General features: G+C 43.3%; 1 protein-coding gene across 1 annotated transcript in view; it reads right to left on the bottom strand.

Moving 5' to 3' along the window:
* PRSS12 (serine protease 12) overlaps nucleotides 1-22,247 on the bottom strand; it is a 356,030-nt gene that overhangs the window by 263,015 nt on the left and 70,768 nt on the right. The window contains exons 3-4 of the mRNA XM_073639827.1: nucleotides 15,607-15,779; nucleotides 5,908-6,061 (exon numbers count right to left, since the gene is read on the bottom strand). Coding sequence (XP_073495928.1) covers nucleotides 5,908-6,061; nucleotides 15,607-15,779 — 327 coding nt within the window. The remainder of the gene's footprint in view (nucleotides 1-5,907; nucleotides 6,062-15,606; nucleotides 15,780-22,247) is intronic.

Genomic DNA, 22,247 nt, shown 5'->3' with positions numbered 1-22,247 from the left:
ATTGGAAGGAATGGGGGAGGTACAACTGAACACTGCCCTGGGACAAGGACTTCTGATGCGGCAAGGATCACTTCTGATGGGCACACTTTTAGGCAGTGACCTGGGTGTCAGAGATGCTTCCAGTGGTCTTCCCCATGCTGTTCCCATGTCTTTTCAGCACTGTATGCATGTGTCACACAGCACATGGCCAGATAAGGTTGTAAAATATTAAAATGACATTTCACAGTGAATGCATTTGTCACGGTTGAAAGCAATACAAAAGTGCAAAAACGCATAAAAAATGCTACTTGTGAACATAGCCCAAGGTATGGAGGAGTATTTTTGGTTTTGGTTATTTATTTTACCTTATACACAAGTCTTTACCCTGGAAAGGAAGTTTCTTAACATATTTCACAGGAAAACAGTTTCAGTTTAGTTTTTGAACGTTTTATCGTGAGCCCGTAAAAGTGGCTTAATACCTCTGACCATGTTGTTGACAGCAGTGACCTGGGGGTCAGAAATGCTTCCTGGGGCGATGCCCATGCTGTCCCCATGTCATTTGAGCACTGTCACTATCGTTTTGGGCACTTTTTAGGCTTTCTACAGACTGCCGGGGGTGCCGCCGCAAAAATGCTCGGGTCTCCCATAGACTAACATCGGGCTCGTTGCTCGGGTCGAGCACCCGAGTATCACGGTGAGCTCGGCCCGAGCTTCGAGCACCCGGGCATTTTAGTGCTCGCTCAACACTAAATGTGAGAAATGTTTTTTGTACATTTTGAGTTTTTTTGTTATTATTCTGACTTAAACCCTTCCCGACTGGGCAATTTTCCATCTTTGCTACTTCGTTTTTTCTTCCCCTTCTTCCAAGAGCCATAACTTTGTTATTTTTCTGTTGACATAGCTATGTGAGGGCTTGTTTTTTGCAGGACCAGTTGTACTTTTTAATGACACTATCCATTTCATCATGCAATATACTGGAAAACAAAAGAAAAATACCCAAAAAAGCATAATTCCACAATTGTTTTTTTATTTTTTTTTATTTACAGCGTTCATTTCATTGTAAAAATGACCTAGAAATATGATTCTTCAGGTCAGTATGATAACAAAGATACCAAAATGCATAGATTTTTTTTTATATAAGTGGTGAAAAAATATTCAGAAATTTGTAAAAAAATAAAATTCTCTGGTGTCACCATATTCAGATGATGGATCTGTGTGGCTCCCATAGCCGACGTTTTTATTGATACCATTTTGAAGTAGAAACAATGTTTTAATCGCCTCTAACTACATTTTTTTTGCACTGTTGGGGCGGCTGAAGCACCGCAATTCTGGCCTTTTGATTTTTTTCTCGCTACTGATCAGGTTAATTTATTTTAGATTTTGATATATCTGACTTTTACTAATTTAGTGATACCACATACTGTACTTTTCGGACTCTAAGACACACCAAACAATAAGATGCACCCAAAATTTTAAGGAGGAAAATAGGGAAAACAATTTAATGTGTTAAATGGGGGTCCATCTTACAGTCCGAATTCAGCATACCGGTGAGGGGCGCCGGTGGTTGTGGAGTGGGGACACATTAGGTGTTAGGAGGAGCGACGCTGTGGGGTGATGCTGCGAGTCCCATCCCAAGCTGGAAGAAGGGGCTGCTCATCGATGCTCGGCTGCAGGAGTCGGGCGATATTGCGGGCAATACTGCAGGTCCTGTGTTTGAAGGAGGGGATGTCCGGAGATATGACGCTGCTCGGCGATGCTGCAAGTCCCAGGGTGGTAGGAGGGGGTGTTTGACGGTCCTCGACGGTGCAGGGGCTCCGTCGACATTATGTGAAAGTCCGGAGCCCCTACACTTGTATGTTTTCTATGTGGTGGACTCTGAGAAAATGGCCGCTGGAGGCAGCGGCTGTACAGATTGAGGTCTCGGGAGACGAGATCTTGGGAGCCGAGATCGCAGTGCCGAGATCTCAATCTGTGCAGGTGCTCCCTCCAGCGGCCATTTTCCCGGAATCCACAACATAGGAAACTTCGAAGTGCGAGGGCTCCAGACTTTCACAAAATATCGGCGGAGCCCCCGCACCCCCGAGTATCGCCAAGGACCATCAAACACCCCCTCCTACCACCCTGGGACTCGTAGCATCGCCCCACAGTGTCGTACCTCCGGACACCCCTTCCTCCAAGCGCAGGACCCGCAGCATTACCCACAGTATCGCCCAACTCCTGCTGCCCTCAGCCACCTGGTAAGCTACATTTGGTCTATAAGCCCAATAATCCCCAAAAATTTGGGGGGGGCGGGAGTGCGTCTTATAGTCCAAAAAATACTGTATGTGTATTTTTTTTTATTCCTTAATTTGTTTTACAAAAAAGGGTGATTTGAACTTTGACATTTGTTTTATTTATTTTATTAATTTTCAAATATTTTATTTTACTTTTTATATTATTTTTTAGTCTCTTTAGGGGACTTGAACTTGAGATTGTTTGATGGCTTGTGCTATATACAGTAATACCATAGTATTGCTATACTTAGCAAAAATTACATTCTCCTATGAACGCCAGCCACGGGCTGGATTTCACAGGAGTACTGTCATAACAGGTACAGCTGTCACAGCAACCCATTGGTGCCCCATGATCATATCACAGGGGAGCCAGAATAGAGTAGCACCCACCCTGCCAGTGCACTGTAAATGTCGCTGTCACCTCTTGTCCCTGCCCTGATTCTATATTCTATTGTCAATAAAATATGACTATTGTAACATACCTGGCGGCATCCTTGCATAGTGGTCCATCTCCCACTGTGCAAGAGCGCGCACTTGATCTCCAGTCCAGACTGCTACTCTGGCTTCTTTCCATGTTGTCTGCTTTGCTCAGCTCTTGCTGCTTAGGGCGACGCCCGCTGAACTTCCTGTTTCTTGTAGCTGCTGCTGACACTCCCCTGATGTGTCCTCAGCCTATTGCTGTCTGTCACCTGGTATTTAACCCAGCTCCTCCTTGGAATCCATGCCTGAGCATCTTGTTCTGTCAGTTGGCTTCTGGTCGCTGACAAGCCAGGTCCTGTCTATGTTTCCTGCCTATCGGTATCAGTTCCCGTGTCTGAACTGTGTCCTGTCTGTGCACTCTAGCCTGTTGTCTGTCCGCATTCCTGGAGGCTGTATTTCCAGACCAGTCTGAACACGCTCTTAGCCTGTTCGTCTTGCCCTCTGGGGGCCGCATACCCAGACTCGCTCCTGTATTTGTTGCAGTACAGTTCCTGTCTGAACTGTCTCCTAACCTGCTTCCTGTTTCTCTCTATGTCTGTACCTTCCCTTTCTCCTGCTTTGTCTAAACCAGCACTTGGCTTTGCCTTGGCTCGTTCCTGTATTTTGTTGCAGTCACAGTTCATGTCTGAACTGTTTCCTTACCTTTACCTGTTTTGTCTCTATGTCCGTCCCTTCCCTTTTCCTGCGTTGTCTGAACCTGCACCTAACTCCTTCTCGTTGTCGCTGTACTTCCGTTTGTGAGTTGGAGTCCTCTCGATACTTCTTTGCAAGTATCTAGTGTGTATCTGGTTCTGCCTTTCTTTCTGTTCAGTGTGAACAGAGCCCTGTCCCCTTTGCTTTGTCTTTGTTTACCTTTTCGGCGATTTACCTGAGCCCTGTCCACCGCGTCTGCGGTTTCGCTCTGCTCAGCATTGTCCACCGCGTCTGCGGTTTTGCTCTGCTCAGCCCTGTCCACCGCGTCTGTGGTTTCGCTCTGCTCAGCCTTGTCCACCGCGTCTGCGGTTTCGCTCTGCTCAGCCTTGTCCACCGCGTCTGCGGTTTCGCTCTGCTCAGCCTTGTCCACCGTGTCTGCGGTTTCGCTCTGCTCAGCCTTGTCCACCGCATCTGCGGTTTTCGCTCTGCTCAGCCTTGTCCACCACGTCTGCGGTTTCGCTTTGCTCAGCCTTGTCCACCGCGTCTGCGGTTTTGCTCTGCTCAGCCTTGTCTACAGCGTTTGCGGTTTTTCTCTGCTCAGTCTTGTCCACCGCGTCTGCGGTTTTGCTTTGCTCAGCCTTGTCCACCGCGTCTGCGGTTTTGCTCTGCTCAGCCTTGTCTACCGCGTTTGTGGTTTTGCTCTGCTCAGTCTTGTCCACCGGGTCTGCGGTTTTGCTTTGCTCAGCCTTGTCCACCACGTCTGCGGTTTTGCTCTGCTCAGCCTTGTCCACCGCATTTGCGGTTTCGCTCTGCTCAGCCTTGTCTTCCGCGTCTGCGGTTTCACTCTGCTCAGCCTTGTCTACCACGTCTGCGGTTTCGCTCTGCTCAGCCTTGTCTACCGCGTCTGCGGTTTTGCTCTGCTCAGCCCTGTCCACCGCGTCTGCGGTTTTGCTCTGCTCAGCCTTGTCTACCGCGTCTGCGGTTTTGCTCTGCTCAGTCTTGTCCACCGCGTCTGCGGTTTTGCTTTGCTCAGCCTTGTCCACCGCGTCTGCGGTTTTGCTCTGCTCAGCCTTGTCCACCGCATTTGCAGTTTCGCTCTGCTCAGCTTTGTCTACCGCGTCTGCGGTTTTGCTCTGCTCAGCCTTGTCTTCCGCGTCTGCGGTTTCACTCTGCTCAGCCTTGTCTACCACGTCTGCGGTTTCGCTCTGCTCAGCCTTGTCTACCGCGTCTGCGGTTTCGCTCTGCTCAGCCTTGTCTACCGCGTCTGCGGTTTCGCTCTGCTCAGCCTTGTCTACCGCGTCTGCGGTTCTGCTCTGCTCAGCCTTGTCTACCGTGTCTGCGGTTTCGCTCTGCTCAGCCTTGTCTACCGCGTCTGCGGTTTCGCTCTGCTCAGCCTTGTCTACCGCGTCTGCGGTTCTGCTCTGCTCAGCCTTGTCTACCGCGTCTGCGGTTTCGCTCTGCTCAGCCCTGTCTACCGCGTCTGCGGTTTCGCTCTGCTCAGCCCTGTCTACCGTGTCTGTGGTTTTGCTCTGCTCAGCCTTGTCTACCGCGTCTGCGGTTTCGCTTTACTCTGTTTGATTACCGCATCTGTGGCTCTGAACTCGTCTCCCAGTCTGTAATGGACCCTACCCAGCCTGCGCTCTAGCCTGCCTGTTCCTGTATTCCCCGGTGTGGGTCAACAGCCGTGTCCGGAGTCTGACCTGGAGTAGACCCTGGTCCCTCTGCTCGGTTCCTCCCTGGTGCACTGGCGTCGTATGCCGTCGTGCGACCTTGGTCGGATCGAGCAGATACTTAGTTACGCCCCTCCAGGCACTCTCCGGTTCATGGCACAGTGGAACCACTAAACACGCACACGCCAGTCAGTCCGGGCGTTCGCATTACAACTATATTAGAGTTCCACATCATTGCATTCTAAATTTTGTACTTTTTTCAAACAGCGTCCCAGCTTTTTATCATTTAGGGTTGTAGAAGACTTGGATGTTTTTCAGTTTTTGCGCACCATATATTCTGGACTGGCAGGACTGGAGTGGTACACAGTACAGTACACACTAGCAGTTTTCTAAAAAAGAGAACCCCCTTCTAAAATGGAGTCAGACCAGCATCCACTGCAGGTAAAATTAAAGGAGTTGTCCATTTTCATAAAAAATTGAGACACAGGCAGGTAATGCTTTAAGAATAAGTATTACTTACCTGTTGAATCCCTTGTATCTTTAGCGCCCCCTCTCTACTGCTCCACAGTGGTCTTTGTTTATAGGTTTATATGATGTACTCAAAGACTGATGGGGAGTAGAGGAGAGGCAACGCTAGATCCTGGCTGCTAGTAAGACTTCAATCTTTTATAAAAATGGGCAACCACTTCAAGTAACACTAGATACAAACCCAGTTAATCAGGTCAGGTCTGTCAATCACAAGTATCTGATAATTAGCGGCTCTCCACTTTGGCTTATGGAAGGGGACTCAGCTATAAAAAAGCTATACTAGTTGATCAACTGTTCCCAGAAGACAAGAAAATTAATGCAACATGAACAAAAATTCTGTTTACCCGAGTCCCAGCTGTCTGCAGACCACCTCAGCATCAGCATCATCCCACTGGTCATCACAAACTGTGCCCCATTGGCCAGAATGGTAGACTTCAACCCTTCCTTCAAAAGGAGAGCTCCCTCCAACTAGACGAGCTGGTATAAAAGAGTCTGTTGCTGAAATAAATTTGCAGAAAACAAGTTATATTAATCATACATCAAAATTAGTTTGAGTTCATACATTAGATATAATAGTAAAAAAAATATTAAAAATATTCTATATTATATTGAATAGTCAATGAAATATTAAGAATATTGTATATGATATATTATAGTGAACTATGGTAAATCTTAAAAATATTGTATATGATTGACAATTAAATACTAAAAGTAGACTTTGAGAAATTATGTGAAAAAATATTGTAATAAAAATAGGGTTGAGAAAAATTATTGTCACGTGCAAAATTCACTGCTAATGTTTGAATGTATGTGCAAACATTGTAAATAGCATATGCTTCACATAGTATGTCACGCTATGGTTTCTACATTGTTGCAGCTAGTAGCTGTTATCATTCTCCAGGACATAATTTTTTTTCACCATAAGAAATGTGTTAGCCATGTATTCAGTACATTTTACAAAAGCTAATTGTGGGAACGTAGCTAAGTGTCCAGTCGTTTGCCTTCTTAGCAGATTTCCCCAAATGGTTTAACAGAATTTTCCCTGTCTGGAATATAGCAGGACTCTGTTTTTCTGGGGGGAGTGGTTTAACAAACAAATAAAACAACACTTATATTTTCTTGCTGCAAATATTTTAATGAAATTGAAATAATATATTGAAGATTTCACCAGCTATACCTGTAAGCTGGATCAATTTTCTTTTCATCTAAGAGTACATCTATAGCCTAATGTAGGACCCTTTAAAGTAGTGTGTCTGGGACTAACATACTGCATTGATGACGTTTCAGATGGATAGGTCCGCAATATAGTAACGGTCAGGGTACGACACCTCAAACGATGAACTAATACCTGCTCCAGCAGTGGCCACATATGCTCACCCAGCATCAGATCTGCAGCAAATCCAATCGAAGTGTTAGCCTCAGATTTCTGACATGGAAGTGCCTACACTTGAAGAAACCCTTATGATATGGTCACATGAAGTCAGTTTGAGGTGGATGCAGTTTTCGACAGAAATCTACGTTGGAAATCCATGCATTTTTTGCTTGTCAAATTCAGTGTGGATTCCACATGTAATCTTTTTTCCACATCGTAGTTTGCAGAACCTCAATGAAAAAGACTCACATAAATCTGTATGAAGAGAAATATAAATTCCCTTTGGAATCAATAGGAAGGATTTTCCAAAAGTATTAAAAGAGGTTTTCAGTGTGGATTTTGGAGCAGATCCACTTCAAAATCCACATCAAGAAACAACGAGATGTCTAAACTGAGGGCCTGATTCAACAAAGCTTTCACGTCAGAATACTGGAGTTAAAGCTTTGAAAAGTCCTAGAATTTAGGCGCAACTCAGAGCTGAGCCTATATTTTGCGCCACAAAGCTGGGACGAGACCCAAGCAGGACGATTGACGCTTGCCTCTTTGCCATAAATCTTACTCCAGCTATGACTGAAGTATGATTTGTGGCAAGACGCACTTGGAGGTGCAAACCACTCATCCTACTGATTCATGAAGATGCTCTTCATCAGTCAGAAGTAACTGACTCCAGCATGCCTCTTTATCCAGATCGGTGTGAACAACACTGGTCTTGACGCATCTGTTGGGCTCTGAGTCTTTTGCTATAGGCACAAAAAGCAAAGCCACACTAAGAAGAATTAAAATTCCCCCAAGATTCAAGAAAAAACACAGCTAAAAAGGGCAGCAATGTTTGCCTGCCCAGATCTCAGAATTAATGCACTGCCAGGGTGCAGCAAACCCACATAAAGATGGTGGCTACACAGGTGCAAAATACTGATGAGACAACAACTCACAACCTGAGATCTGGGCAGGTAAACATTGCTGCCCTTTTTTGCTGTGCTTTTTCTTGAATCTTGGGGGAATTTTAATTCTTCTTAGTGTGGCTTTGCTTTTTGTGTTTAGCGTAGGGACTTGTAAGCATGAGGACCCTTGACGCAGGTTACGAGCTGGCGTATTTTGGCCAAAATAACGACTAATACCTCATAAATTATATATATGCATTTTTGCACTTTTGTATTCCAGGGTCCAGCCAGGCCCATCAGTGCTTGCATTGTAAACTGGGGTGTCTGTTCCCATGGGGTGCACTTGAATAGTGTCGGGCAGCCTGCCGAATCTAATAGTAGGGGCGTAACTAATAGGCTATAAGCCGGATACTGTGCACTACCTAAGTGTGAACAGCTCCCTATACAAGCCATTTTGTGTGCAATTCAAATACTAAGCAGTCACCCCCTCCATGAAATGGTAGGTTGTGAGTGATTGTCTCAACAGTATTTCGCACCTGTGTAGCCGCCATCTTTCTGTGGGTTTGCTGCACCCTGGTAGTGCATTATTTCTGAGATCTGGGCAGGTAAACATTGCTGCCCTTTTTTTGCTGTGTTTTTTTTTTGCTATAGGAAAAATCAATTCAAATACCCTTCGCAATACATCTAAAAAAAAACAAGTCAATTCTTGAGGTACATCTGCCTAATACTAGCACTTCAAATTTGACTACTCAATCAAATGAAAAAACAAATGTCCTATCCCTTACACAATTTTTTTCAAAAAACACATCCAAAAAGAGACGAAAAAAAACTATCTTTTGATGTGTTTTGGACTAGGATCTTTAAGCCAGAAAAATCCATGTAAAAAAACCTCTGTGTGAAAATACTCTAAAAAGCCTAAAGAGCTTATTTTTTCTCCTTTCAAGGCTTTATATTTGGCTACAACCAGTCTTGATACAGAAGAGCAGTTTTGCTTTTTCTATAGAGCTCCTGATGACTTGTGAAGTTGACTCTGCTTAAGTTAAACTCATGGGTTTGTACTAGATTGAGTGCACTGTGTACCTCTGTGTACATGAAAGGGGTCACTGATTGACAGCCACAGGTTCCCATCTATCCATGTATATGTTTTAAAGCCAGTGGAATATATCATGAAAGGACTTGTTTGTTGGTGCGTCCCGCTGCAGGCTTCAGGCACTTTGAAAGCCTACACAACTGTGATATTGTATGTTGGCTTACTAAGACATCGATGTGAAATGAAGCAGAGCTTTTCAAAGGAGTTATTCTTTGTGTGGCTGATACACGTATAAAATAATGGGGAAATCCTCCAGCTATAAACTTGTACCACTTGCTTCTCAATCCTGTTATCGTTTAAGGGAACAAAGACTTCTAGTAGGTAGACGTGAGAGGTGCACAGCAGGGAGCTGCTAGGGCACTCCTTGTAATGATTCCATTTGATTCTACAAAAGACATAACATCAGACTTTAAGGATGAGAACTCTTTTGTCATCTTTTGATAAGTTACTTAATGGTACAAACCTGCCGCTCTGGCTGTAACGTACAGATCTTGAATTATAAATGGGATCACTGCCGCAGCCCTTGTAATGGACGCAGCTGCATTCCCCTCTCTAGGCTTAATTGATCTGTTTGATGCACAGGAAAATCGCCTACTGGGACAGAATGAATTTCTTTTTCTCAGCCTTTTGACAGGGTTGTGTCATTCTTTTTGACCGTTTAGCTGCATTGTATATATAAACGTAATAGCTCGAAAAAGGCTTTTAAACTTAGCAATGAAAAAAAAAGGTAAAAGTGCCCAACTAAAAGGAACAAAAAGGGATAAAATGTGTAAGATTCCAGGAGTGGGAATATATTACCTTGCAGGTCTGGAACACAGTTCTGTTGATTGCAAATAAAAATGGCTTCTTTTCTTGCTCCCAAGATGTACAGAAGAATAGCATTTCTCAATGACACAATAATTAACAGGTTCAAAAGAGTAAAAAATGAACAGTCAGAACTATTGGGTACTGCCAAGGTGACTTCTTTACTTACGATTGTTAGGCTCCGATTCATTAAGACCAGCGAACTTCATGACAGTCTTGATGAGGGAGTGAGGTGGAATGTGAGACTCCTGATTCATTAAGTAGCACAAGCTTGTTAATGAATCAGGATCGTGTGACAAGTGAAGAGTGCCTCTATGTGCACCTAGCCACAAATCATACTCCTGTCACTGCTGAAGTAAGATTTGTGGTGCAGTTAATGCCACCACTCTAATTTAAGTTGACAAGCAGCAATCACTATCCCCCCACCCCGCCCTACCTAAACTCACTTTGTCAGAACAGGGTGAAAATGGCGTGAAAACGACAAAAATCACAACATTTTATCGCAGCCTCAAATGTGAGACTTTTACACCAGAATTCTGGCATAAAATCTTTGATGAATCGGGCCCATACTTTGTACACCCAACTGTCTCTCCAGGTAAAGCTGGATCCAAGCTGCTATTTTTTACAGTCTGTGTAAAAACCACAATGACTGTACCAACCGTATTAACCACAGATCTCCTAATCTAAACTAATACCTCAAATACATGCATGAAAGTGTTAGTTTAGGTCAGAAGACCTGAGGTTGGTCCAGACATTGTAGTCCATATACAGACCATGAAACAAGGCCATCTGAACCTGGCACAACCGTCTAAATTGATTTACTCCAGGTGACCCAATGTCTTAGCTTTTCAAGCTCATCAGTCGTTTCTTGTGGTCCTCTCTAGTTTTCACTTATGGAGACTTCACTCTCCTCCCACAGAAAAAGAATGACTTCACACTCATACCTGAAGACAATTCTCAACAGTTTTTTTCTTAGACTCTCGGGGACTCTCCATAAATTCTCTCTCCCATCAGTCAAATATGGAGTAAAAATAATTCATATACCTGACAATAAACCAGGCATTTACACATAATTAAAGTCATTTGCAATACAATTTTAACTAAGGAGCTCTTGTCCTACTCTCATCATAATTAAAGAGGTGGTCCACTACAATCTTTATTATGCACGTCGATTTAAACCAGTAAAATAAGTATTGTTTCAAATACATTCTTTTTTCATATTTGCCTTTGAGCGATGCTATCTTTGCTCACTCAGTACCAATCACGTGACCCCTGGCTGCAGCCTCCACTGATATCTGGTGATGTCACGTCAACTTACGAACTCTGGAAGTTGAGGTTGCATCACCGAGGCATGACCCAGTCTCATGCAGACTGAGGCCATTCCCCCTGATTGACTGGGCTGTGTGCGGAGTTTCATCGTATGTCACAGCGCAGTATCGAGCACGCTATAGAAGATTTTCCTCTCTCCTTCTCTGCTTTTATTGGCACATGCTTGTGGGACATCACCAGATACCAGCAACGGCTGCAGCCGGGGGTCACCTGATTGGCACTGAGTGAGCAGAAATAGCGCTGCTCAAAGGCAAATATGAAAAAAGAATGTATTTAGAAAAATACTTATTTCAGTGGTTTAAATCGAGGTGCACAATAAAGATTGTAGTGCACCACCTCTTTTAGTACTAGACCAATTTATTTGTCACAAAATAGCTGAGGATCAATAGTTGTAATCTGAAACATTAAGTCTACGAGCTATCTCAGTGGGCTGTTGTGCCTAATGAAAGGACCTGATCGAAAACACTTAGTAAATCGATAAATTAAATAGTTTTCATCATCATTCTAGATTTTGACCGCTGGTTTGGGCAAATGCCACAATCATTAGCACTATATGGTTTGTGAGTAACGTTGTACCTACTTTAGAACAAACTTCCAAAAATGAGAAGAAGGTTTACGAGCATCATGTTGATGTCCTCAATAAACTGTCTTTCTTCTTTTCCGCACTACAGTAGACACTTTCATTAAGTGTATGGTAAAAGCTTTGTCAACATTTCCCTTTCCTACTTTTTACATAGAGTTGACAACCATTTATTAAGAAATGATCTTGTTGTGGAGGTTACAGTTTAGATACCAGACACATTGAGATAAATCATGTACTGGATATCCATTGCCTTTTATTGCTTTGTGGGAAAACACTATAAGATCCTCCCTTGTTAATCGGCTTAAAGAAAATCTGTCACAAGGACGGACAACTTAAGCCTAACTTGTTTTAAATAAGTGTGTCATGTTGACAGATTCCCTTTAGGAGCGCAATATGAATGCTTAGCTCATGTATCCATGTTACTGTGCACTATGGGTGAATATCTTAGAAGGTTCACAAGAAAGCCATGTATAGGTGGCACTAGTGAGATAGTTTTTCCTTCCGGAATGTAGATTATTTTCAGACTTTCTGAGACCAATAGTTGTCTATTACTGGACAAAAAATACAACACAGCAAAGACAAAACTCTTTCCATACATTTAGAACAGAGGTGTACATTTATAGGTTTGTCTATTTGTAGGTACACTCCACTTTGTACTGTAAGTTGACCCCAGAGCTGAATGACAAGATAATGTCCAATGTTACAAAGCCTAGAATTATTCCTAGTGAGGCTTGCATGTTGTGCTTGAAGATGACAATTCAGGTGTGTAAGTATTAGTTATACATATTAAAAGATTTAAGAAATGAGATTTGCAGATTGAAGGGTAAATGTAGTACTGGTCGGGATGCCCTGGGCCTGCATAGTTTGCAAAAAGAAAGTATTCACTGTCCCCATTGGGGCTCACAATCTAGATTCCCTATCAGTATGTCTTTGGAGTGTGGGAGTAAACCGGAGAACCCAGAGGAAACCCACGCAAACACGGGGAGAACATACAAACTCCTTGCAGATGGTGGGATTTGAACCCAGGACCCCAGCACTGCAAGGCTGCAGTGCTAACCACTGCACCACCGTGCCGCCCATAGTATATAATTTAGTTGAACAAAAAGATCTGCTGTGGTCTAGCAGTCACGCCAGTTCATATATGACCATAGCCCTGTGAACCTCCTTCTTCATGCCAGTATTACCAAAGCCTTTTGTGATTAGTAGGCCTGGTGTGATGTCATCATTGTTGCATGACACACGCATGACATCACACCAAGACTAATAATCAGATAAGGTGTCAGGAATGCCACAAGTTATGAAGAGGTTCACAGGGCGCTATGGACTGTCAACAAGGCTGCAAGACTATGGTCCTGCAAATCGTTTTTCTCAACTCTAATATATAGCTTTCCCTATCTAACAAAATAATAAATTAAATTGATTGAAATAAATTCCCTAGTGGCCACCAACCTTAAAAAAAATCATCTTGTCAAGAATAAAAAATATGATTGCTTCTAAAATCAGTGTCACACCTTTTCCTGGGCTGTGTCTAGTAGTTTAGTTTTGCAGCACAGCTTCATTGAAGGGCTAAGCTGCAACACCAAAAACAACCAGTGGAGAGGTGTGTAGCTGGCACCTACAGAACAGACCAAAAGTTTGGACACACCTTCTCATTTAAAGATTTTTCTGTATTTTCATGACTATGAAAATTGTACATTCATACTGAAGGCATCAAAACTATGAATTAACACAAGTGGAATTATATACTTAACAAAAAAGTGTGAAACAACACCCCAGAAAGAGCAGAGGATTAAATGATGAAAACACGGGATATACTGAATCTTTCCTCACAAAACTATATATTAATCTCCTTCAATCCTCCTGCTCTATAACATGGTGCCTGCAGATTGGACTGCTTCTTCATGGTGACAGCTTCCCTTTTAGGGTATGTGCACATGTTCAGGATTTGAAGCAGAAATTTCTGCAGCATTTCTGCATCTCCTTGGCAGGGAAAATGCAGTGGAAAAATGCACGTTTTGCCGCGATTTTGTCTTTTGTAATGCGTTTTTGTACATCAATGAATGCTTTTTGAAGCTAAATAAAGTTATTTGAAAGGGAACATGGGACATTGATTTAACCCTTGGATTACCATCAGAACTGGGGTGAGTATATTGGTTAATTTAAGAATGTGTCAGTTGTATTTCAAATTAAGTGTTTGCTCTGTGTCTGTGTGTTTATTTAACTCTTTACTTTACTTTAATTAGGTTTGGTGATGAAAGGGTCTGATTGACACCTTGTCATCACCAAACAAAAGAGCTATGTGTCAACTAATCCCATGTACCCAATCTTCATTAGCATTCGCATTCATGTAATTTCTGGGGCAGCTATGAGCTGCTATTTTTAGCCTAGGAAGGTACCATTAGGCAAACATGGTCCCTGGCTATTATTAATAGCTCACAGCTGTTTCGTTAGCCGCTACGTCCCTACGAACAGCAATAAGCAGCGCTTTGGATGCAGTGTATTTTTGCTGCGTCCAAAACGCAGTGTTCTAATGCCGCACTTTTGTTGTCAGTACATGTGAATCCACTGCATATAATGACACTTCAGTTGGTCAAAATCTGCAGCTTATACAGAAATTGACATGTTGCAGGTGAGTTTGGGTACGTGGCCACGATCAGGAGCCGCTGCAGGTTTGACGCTGCGTGTTTATACAACGTTAAACCCACAGCGTCCAGATGTTACAGCACAGTGGATGGGATCTCTAGAAATCCCATGTCCACTATGCGTGCATCAGAGGCTGCGAATCACCCATGGACACTGACATGCGGCGCGTCTTTCAGGACCGCAGGATGTCAAATTCTCTTGCTGAGTCGCTAGTCTCCGCAACAGAAATTTGACCACTAGAAAGTATTGAATGCGATAAATCTGCAAAAATATGAAAAATAAAAAACAACCATATCCCTCACCTGTCCGCCGTCATGACGTAGTCCACGATTACCGCCGTCATGATTGTCCCTCGGCGATCCAGGTCACTTCTACGGCAGTTTCATTAGCAATCACTGATGTCACTGCTGTGGAAGACAGCAATGTACACTGACAGGGTTGTAAAATCACTCCTGTCAGTGTACATTGCTGCTGCAGAAGTGAGGTCACTGGTGTTCATAAGCTGAAGATCAGCTGATCAGCCCCAGTGACCTCAGCATCTGTACTGGTGGGAACATTTTTGAGAATGTTCCCACGCAGCACCAGTGCCATAAAGTGAGGTCACGTGAGCTCTCAGCTGATCTTCAACTAAGAGCTCACGTGACTGCAGGTTCTGGCAGGACACCGACGTACACTGCTGGGAGCGAGCGCGCTCCCGGCAGTGTACCGCCAGCCGTTGGGCTGAAGACATCATGAGGACCGAGGACCAGGAGGACACCAGGGGGCGCCGGACAGGTAAGGATAGTGATTTTTTTGAATATTTTTACTTTTTTTTTTTACACTGCGCGCAGTCCTGGCTCGGCTGAGGAGACTACTACTCCCCTCAGCCTTGCCGCTCTCGCTGTTATCAGCAGGAGCGGAGGTCGGATGAGGGGAGTAGTAGTCCTCCCCAGCCGACCCGGGTACCACTCGCAGCATTTCTGCAGTGTTTCCGCAGCTGATTGACTTTAATTGAACCGCAGCAAGTCCGCAGCTATAAATATTATATGTTTCTAAATATATACCTGCGGATTTGCTTTGGTTCAATTAAAGTCAATGGGCGGGAAACGCTGCGGAAACGCTGCATAGAAAGAACCATTGCAATAGCTGGCAGACTGATTACCAGCCGCGAAAAATCATCAAAAACGGTAAGTGTGCACTTAACCTTAAACATTTTTACAAATACTGTTACATTTAGAAAAAACACTGCCATCTTTAGATCTTCTGAGAGGCTAAAACCGTGTAGTAATCACAGTAATGCGTAAGGTATTGAATCCCAGAACATTTCACAATAATTAGGGATTATATACTATGTTTACTTACTGTGCGTAAAGCTACATGTCACCGCAGCTGCTATATTTAGTGGACACGTTCCACCCTGCCAGATGTTTTTTTCACAAAGAAGTATATTTTCTTCATCACCACGGCAACGTACATCATTCCAAAAAGATGGAATCACCCCCGATAGTGATATCTTCTTTGCTTCCCCTTTATTGCTATGAAAAAAATACAATAATGTGTATACATTTTTAATACTTGCTCATGATGATTACATATGAACTGTCAGAGACAGTATTACTCACTAAATACAGAAACAACAACACCAAAGCAGAAGGCATTATCAGATGCTAGGTGTCTGGTCATGCCTGGAAGTACAGTATATCAAATCCTATGTGTTTACATATGTTTAGATTTTTGTTACATTTCTTGGCAGTTCACATATTATATTCGGATTTCTACAGTCCTTGCTTGATTTTCAAACAAAAATAATACTTGTTTTACATCACACTACAAGTTTTCATCTAAATTCACATTGGCACAAAAAGGAATAGATGGACATGAAGCAACATAATATTTTATCATAAACAGGGACATATAAAAATAATGTAAAGTAATACAGAGTTCAGGCCATTTGCTGGCACCATACCAAGAGTTATAACCAAGATGCCTGCACAGATATCTCTTCCAAGCATTTGCATTGTTTCATAGCCCTATGAAAATGAATAGGCACTAGTGATGAGCGAGTATGTTCTGTTAACCCTTTCGCCGAGTATGCTCGGGCCGAGCACTGAGTAGTTATAGCTGCTCGGTGATATGTTTGAATCACTCCTGTGTGCATGATTTGTAACTGTTTGCCAGCTTTATTACATGTGAGGAATGTCTATTTCTTACACATTCCTCACATGTAATAAAGCTGTCAAACAGCTGCAAATCATGCACACGGGAGCGATTCAAACATATCATCGAGCAGCTGTAAATACTCGGAGCTCGGCCCGAGCATACTCACCGAAAGGGTTAATTGAACATACTCGCTCATCACTAATAGGCACTCATTAGGCTGTGTGCCCACAATGAGTTTTTGGTCAGTTTTTGGCGCTGTGTATTTTCGCTGCATCAAACACGCAGCATCTTACAGCTCTAGCAAAGTGGATGGGATTTATAGAAATCTCGTGCCCATTTAGCTTTTTTTTACTGACCTGTGCTGATTGTTTCAAATCCACAACATGTCATTTTCTCTTGCAGGTACACTGAGTTTTTTCTGCAGATTTTTCCCAAACACTTGCATTAGATGTGGAAAATCCGCCGCAGCAAAAAGGCATCAAAAGTGCAAGTAATCCGCACATGACTATATCAATAAAGTTTTGCCAAAACCAAATACCAGGAGGTATCAAGAACAAAGCAGCTTTGTTTTAAACGACTTACCAACAAGAGATAAAAACTGCAGCGTCAAAAACGCGTTAAAAATGAATGCAAAAAGCAAAACAAAAAAGCGCAAGTAACCTAATTTACATATTAGGTGCAGAAATGGTTAAGAAAATCCGCAACATCAGTATTCATGCACTACAAGTATGGCCTTTATCCACCACAATAAGGTTGATTTTAAACATCAGTAAATAGCAAAAAGGCAATGGTAGTTACCAGCCAAGGTGTGAAGGAAAATGCACACCAGGACGCAGCCGGCCCCCTTTTGTTAGAAGGAGATAACACAGGTGCAGAATGCTGATGAACAACCACACTCAGCCTCTCACTCCATGGAGGGGGTGATTGCCTAGCGCTAAAACTGCACACAGATGAAGCTTACAATAGGGCGCAAGTCACACACATGTAGCACCGTGCCTAGCCAGCATCCTATTACACGCTCCTACTATTCAATTAGGCGGGATGCCCGCCACCCTACCAGTGCATCATAGAGGGGCAAGCCCCTAATTCACAAGGTCACCATTGATGGGCCTGGCTGCACCCTGTCAGATTTCACTTTTCTAATCTGTCAAGGTGCAGCCAGGCCCATCATTGGTGACCTCAACTAGGACTGGAAAAAGTATTCCTTTTTAAGGATCAACAACAGGTTTGCTATTCCCAAAATGAATGTACAATTATATTGACTTTTTAACAAGTTGCCCAAAAATTATCCCTTTTTTTTAGGAAGCAGAAACAGGTTAACTGTTTTTTAAAGCGACCTTGAAAAGGATACACTTTCCAGCATCAGTACAAAATAGCTATAGAATAAACTAGACAAGCATAGGAAATGTGTGTGATTGTTTAGCGGCAGTGACATCAACTGTACAGTATAGAAGAGGATGAGGCAGGCTAGGAGATGTTTGGCAGTATAGGGATAGCAATGGCAGCCCTGGCAGCAACAGCATAGTATAGATAACATGATGGACAGGGAGTACATTCCAGGCTGGGCCACCTGCAATGACAGCAGAAGAACAGTGTAGAAATCAATGTACAGGCAAGCTGGCAAGTGGTAGGGCCAAGCTAATCATTGACATCAGCCACAGGTGAATGAAAGTTGGCTATGATTCTTGCCTGATTCATTTTGACAAATGTAACATTCTCCAGGCTTGCAGAAGATACCCTGTTCCACTTGAGTGTGACAAAGCCAGCGGCTACGCCTAATACCTTCTTTGACAGTATACTGGAGGCAGGACATGAAAATATACCCATAGCAAACTAGGCCAGTTCCTACCAATTGTCCAATCTGCTGAAACAAAAGTCCATGGTATTGGGGCTCAAGGTATCTGATGGAAAAAACATCTAGGTATGACTGACCTTGACTATTCAGCTGTGTCTCTCTGTTTGCTGAAGCGCATCAGCTTGGTGCAATGGGAGATAAAACATCTGGTCCATCATGCCAAATATACTGTAATTGCTGCTGCCTTGGATACTACTTGTAGCCATATTGCTGGCACAGGAGGGGGAGTATTAGCTCTGTGGGGAATGAAGAAGGTTCATTTGGTCAGCCATGCAGTGGGCAAATGAAAGCTTCATTGAGCAGAGAAGAGAACACAGCTTATTCCAGTAATATGCCAATTTGGACTCTCTTCCAAATACAAAAAAAAATCAGCTCCATTTTGATTCTATAGCAAGGCTCTAAAAACATGTCTATCCAATAATCAGCTTGGCGCAATCATCCCTTTGCTTGTCAATAACGATTTGCCTTGTATCGAGACACGAGGGTCAGTGGGTGCTCTCATCCGCTGGCCCGGCTGTCTTTAGAAAGACCGTATGGATCAGGGCTCATCCAAACTTAATGCCCGCACTCCTTCCCCATCAGCATAATACTACTCAGACAACACAGGATTAGGGTAAAACAGCGTGCCAATACTTAATTGAGCCACCAACAGACAATAACATATAGAGCAGTTCCAATAAATACACAAGATGATGCAAATTACAGTCTCACCCTTCCGCTGGCTCGCCGGGATTAGAGCAGTTGCAACTTCAGGGCTTCAGGGCCGACTACCCTCACCACAGTCACCCCGCTTTTGGCGGGCACCCACAGAGAGGAGGTAACGACAAGTTTACGAAGCTGACAGTCCATTGAGTTACGTGGCCAGGTTACTGGAGGGTCCCAGCCTGGCTTCTCCGAACGTCTCCATGCAGCCAGGTGACCGGAGGGTCCCAACCTAGCTTGCCCAAATGTCTCCATGGGATCAATGATGGTCAGTGGAGCAGATCTGTATTCTATCAGCTATAGCAGTGGTCCCTTAGGCTGGCATCCTGGAGAATGTCAAATCTGTGTGCCACTTGATGGAGCCATGGTGTCCAGGCTGTTGTTTGTCACGGGTGTATCAGATTTGACAGACAGTCGTTCTGGATCCGGCTGTAGAATTTTCAAATTCTCTCTGGTGTCTTCTCAAGCTAAGTGTATCCCATTGTCTGTTTTCCTTGTTTGTCTTTAGTTGCAGTGGGGGCTGACTAGTGCTCACGCCTTCCCTCTCTACCTAGGCCCTAGCTCTAGGGTCAGTTAGGTAATAGGTATCCTGCTCAGCAATAGGTGTGGAGTCTATTTAGGGACGGTAGAGGAGTCAAGGTGTTGTATGATCTGCCTAGGGGTCTCCACTCTTCCTTTCCCTAATTGTTGGGCTTTCCCCCTTTTCCCATTGTTGTACACTTGGTCCTCCCCTCACCTAGTGTGACACGGTTCTGTAGAGTCTCCTTGCAGGAGGATATAGATCCCTTTTTATACCCACTTCTGTGGCTCACGCCATCATCAACAGGTCAGGGGAAGGTGGGATGAGATCAACTCTCAATGTTTGAGTATTTAATCAATCTGCATAATTTGATCTTCACTGTTTTGCAGGTCAACAAGCTGCATGGACTTATACAATGGGTAATCAATACATTATCAAACATCAGTTGTTCAATGATCCTGTGTCCCTGTTCTCCAAGAATAGCAGTACAATAAACTGTAGGAGCTGATATAATAGGTAAAAAGCAGCCATTTAACAATTCACAAACATCAATTCAAGAGTCAACTTTCAGACTCATATGAACACTAGTCTATGTCTACTGGCCTACTGAAAATATAAGTCTGGCCTAATTAAGATTAAATGCTATGTCGTCACACCTTGTCACCCCAAAAGCATTCAAGCATACAGTTTGCAATGCTCATGAGTATGATCGAGGGCCCAGTTTGTGCACTTTTCGCAATACACTGCAATGGATGTTCATCATGGTCAATATAGTCGTCATTGTCATTTTCAGTTTAACTGTCAGCCTTGTCCCCTGCCTGTGCTTTGGATAACTCAATGTACTCCTCCACATTCCCCTGCTGCTGTTGCTCGTCCTACTTTTATTCCTCTTCCTCCCCCTTCTTCACATTCTGCTGCATGTAACATAGACCTCATCAGTCCTCAATAGCCACAATGCAGTGATAAACATGTTCATTCGCCTGTTCTTCCTCCACATCCTGTTGCATTATGGCAAGTGTCTTTTTTCCTGGAGAAATACACTCATCAACCATGAAATTCCAAGACCAAGAAGGAAAAGTCATAGAATTATGAAATCACAAGATCAAAAGACATGCTAGTGATATCCAAATGATGAAAAAATAGAAAGAAAATTTTCAAAGCATTTCAATTTATTCAGTATTGAGTATGAGCCCTACATGTAGAATTAATACACCTATATGCTGTCAGTTAGGTTATTAATGGTTGTCAGAGGAATTTTCTAATATGTTGAATACACTTGGGCATGCCAATCATCAAGATCTGCCAACTCCCTTTGCAATTGCGTATGGAAAATGGGTGGGAGGACAACTTGGAGCTTGTTCTGATTGCTGGATGGCTTCCTTTTCCCAAATGAACATGTGATGTTGCTGCATTTGCTTATGGAGAGCAGTTCCTAATCGATGCTACGCTAGAAGTTCATGACTATATTTCTTCCTGCAGAGCCTGCAGACTGCCAAAGATTCATCTGGCAGCAATTATCAAAAGAACTCCCACACACAAGATGCCCGCTCTTACGACTCAGAACCACCACAACCAGAGCTTTTAAGGCACTTTTAAGCCTTGTTTACTAACAGCACTTGCGGCATCACCAGCCAACCTTAGAAGAAGCAGATTTTGCCTCAAAGGATCTTTTAGCCACATGTTGCCTGCGCTGTGTATCGCCAATTTGATGTGATGGCTGCATGGCATTGTGGGGAAGCCGTATCTGACATGTGAACCAGCTCTCTGGCAAATGCAATCTTTGGTAATATGTGAAATTATGACCTAATGTTTGATTTGTTATGTGCTACATGATATTCCGCTATTGCTTCATATTAATTCTAAGTCCTGTCATGTTTTATTATAGAAATGTTACTTTTAGGCAGTTTTACAGTAGAAAATGTTATAGCAAAGTAATCTGGGCAGGAAAGGATTAGTAAGCAGCCAGTCCTGCAGTGGAGAGGAGTTTTGGAAGCAAGAAAGGGGTAAAGTTTTCTGGTTAGTTTTGGTGTGCAGTGAAAGACTGAAGCAAGATAAGGCCACAGATTTGTTACGTGGGATAAGAAGGAGACCTTTGGTAGCAACTGAATAAAAGACCTGGCAGATTTGATCCTAAACACGGCTAGATCGTCTTTGATGCCCTGGGAAGTGGAGCCGAGAGAAAGGAGAGTTCTGCTACAGTGGGCATGGCTATGGGTTTGTGAGACCCTGAGTCAGCAAAGGCAAAGTTTGGGGCTGAGGCAATGTATAGGAAGGACCTATAACTGGTGGTGAAAGAATACAAGACTTGCCAGGGAATCATTGATGATAGGGACACGTTTAAGATCCAAAGTGCCATGTCTTTAAAGGGGGTTCTCCGAGAAATGTACTAAAATAAATAAGTAAAATAAATAATACACATTTAAATATTAAACATTTTTTTAAATACCTTTATATAGCAAAAAGGAATTCTTTACTGCACTCTGTCAGGATTCCAAGATGGCAACTACCATCAATCATAACTAGTGATGAGCGAGCACTAAAATGCTCGCGTACTTGTTGCTCGAGTCAAGCAAATTGAAATGTGCTTGACTCGAGCAACGAGCCCAATGTAATTCTATGGGAAACTTGAGCATTTTTCCGAGGTCTGCAGAGGGCCTAAAAATTTCCGAAATCGATGGGAACAGTGCTCAAATGACATGGGAACAGCATGGCGAAGACCCCTGGAAGCATCTCTGACTCCTAGGTCACTGCTGTGAACAATGTTGT

This window comes from Phyllobates terribilis, unplaced genomic scaffold (genome assembly GCF_046119375.1).
Source record: "Phyllobates terribilis strain yellow unplaced genomic scaffold, ASM4611937v1 Scaffold_1__5_contigs__length_1240528914, whole genome shotgun sequence".
Lineage (NCBI taxonomy): Eukaryota > Metazoa > Chordata > Amphibia > Anura > Dendrobatidae > Phyllobates > Phyllobates terribilis.
This window is presented reverse-complemented; position numbering and strand designations above follow the sequence as displayed.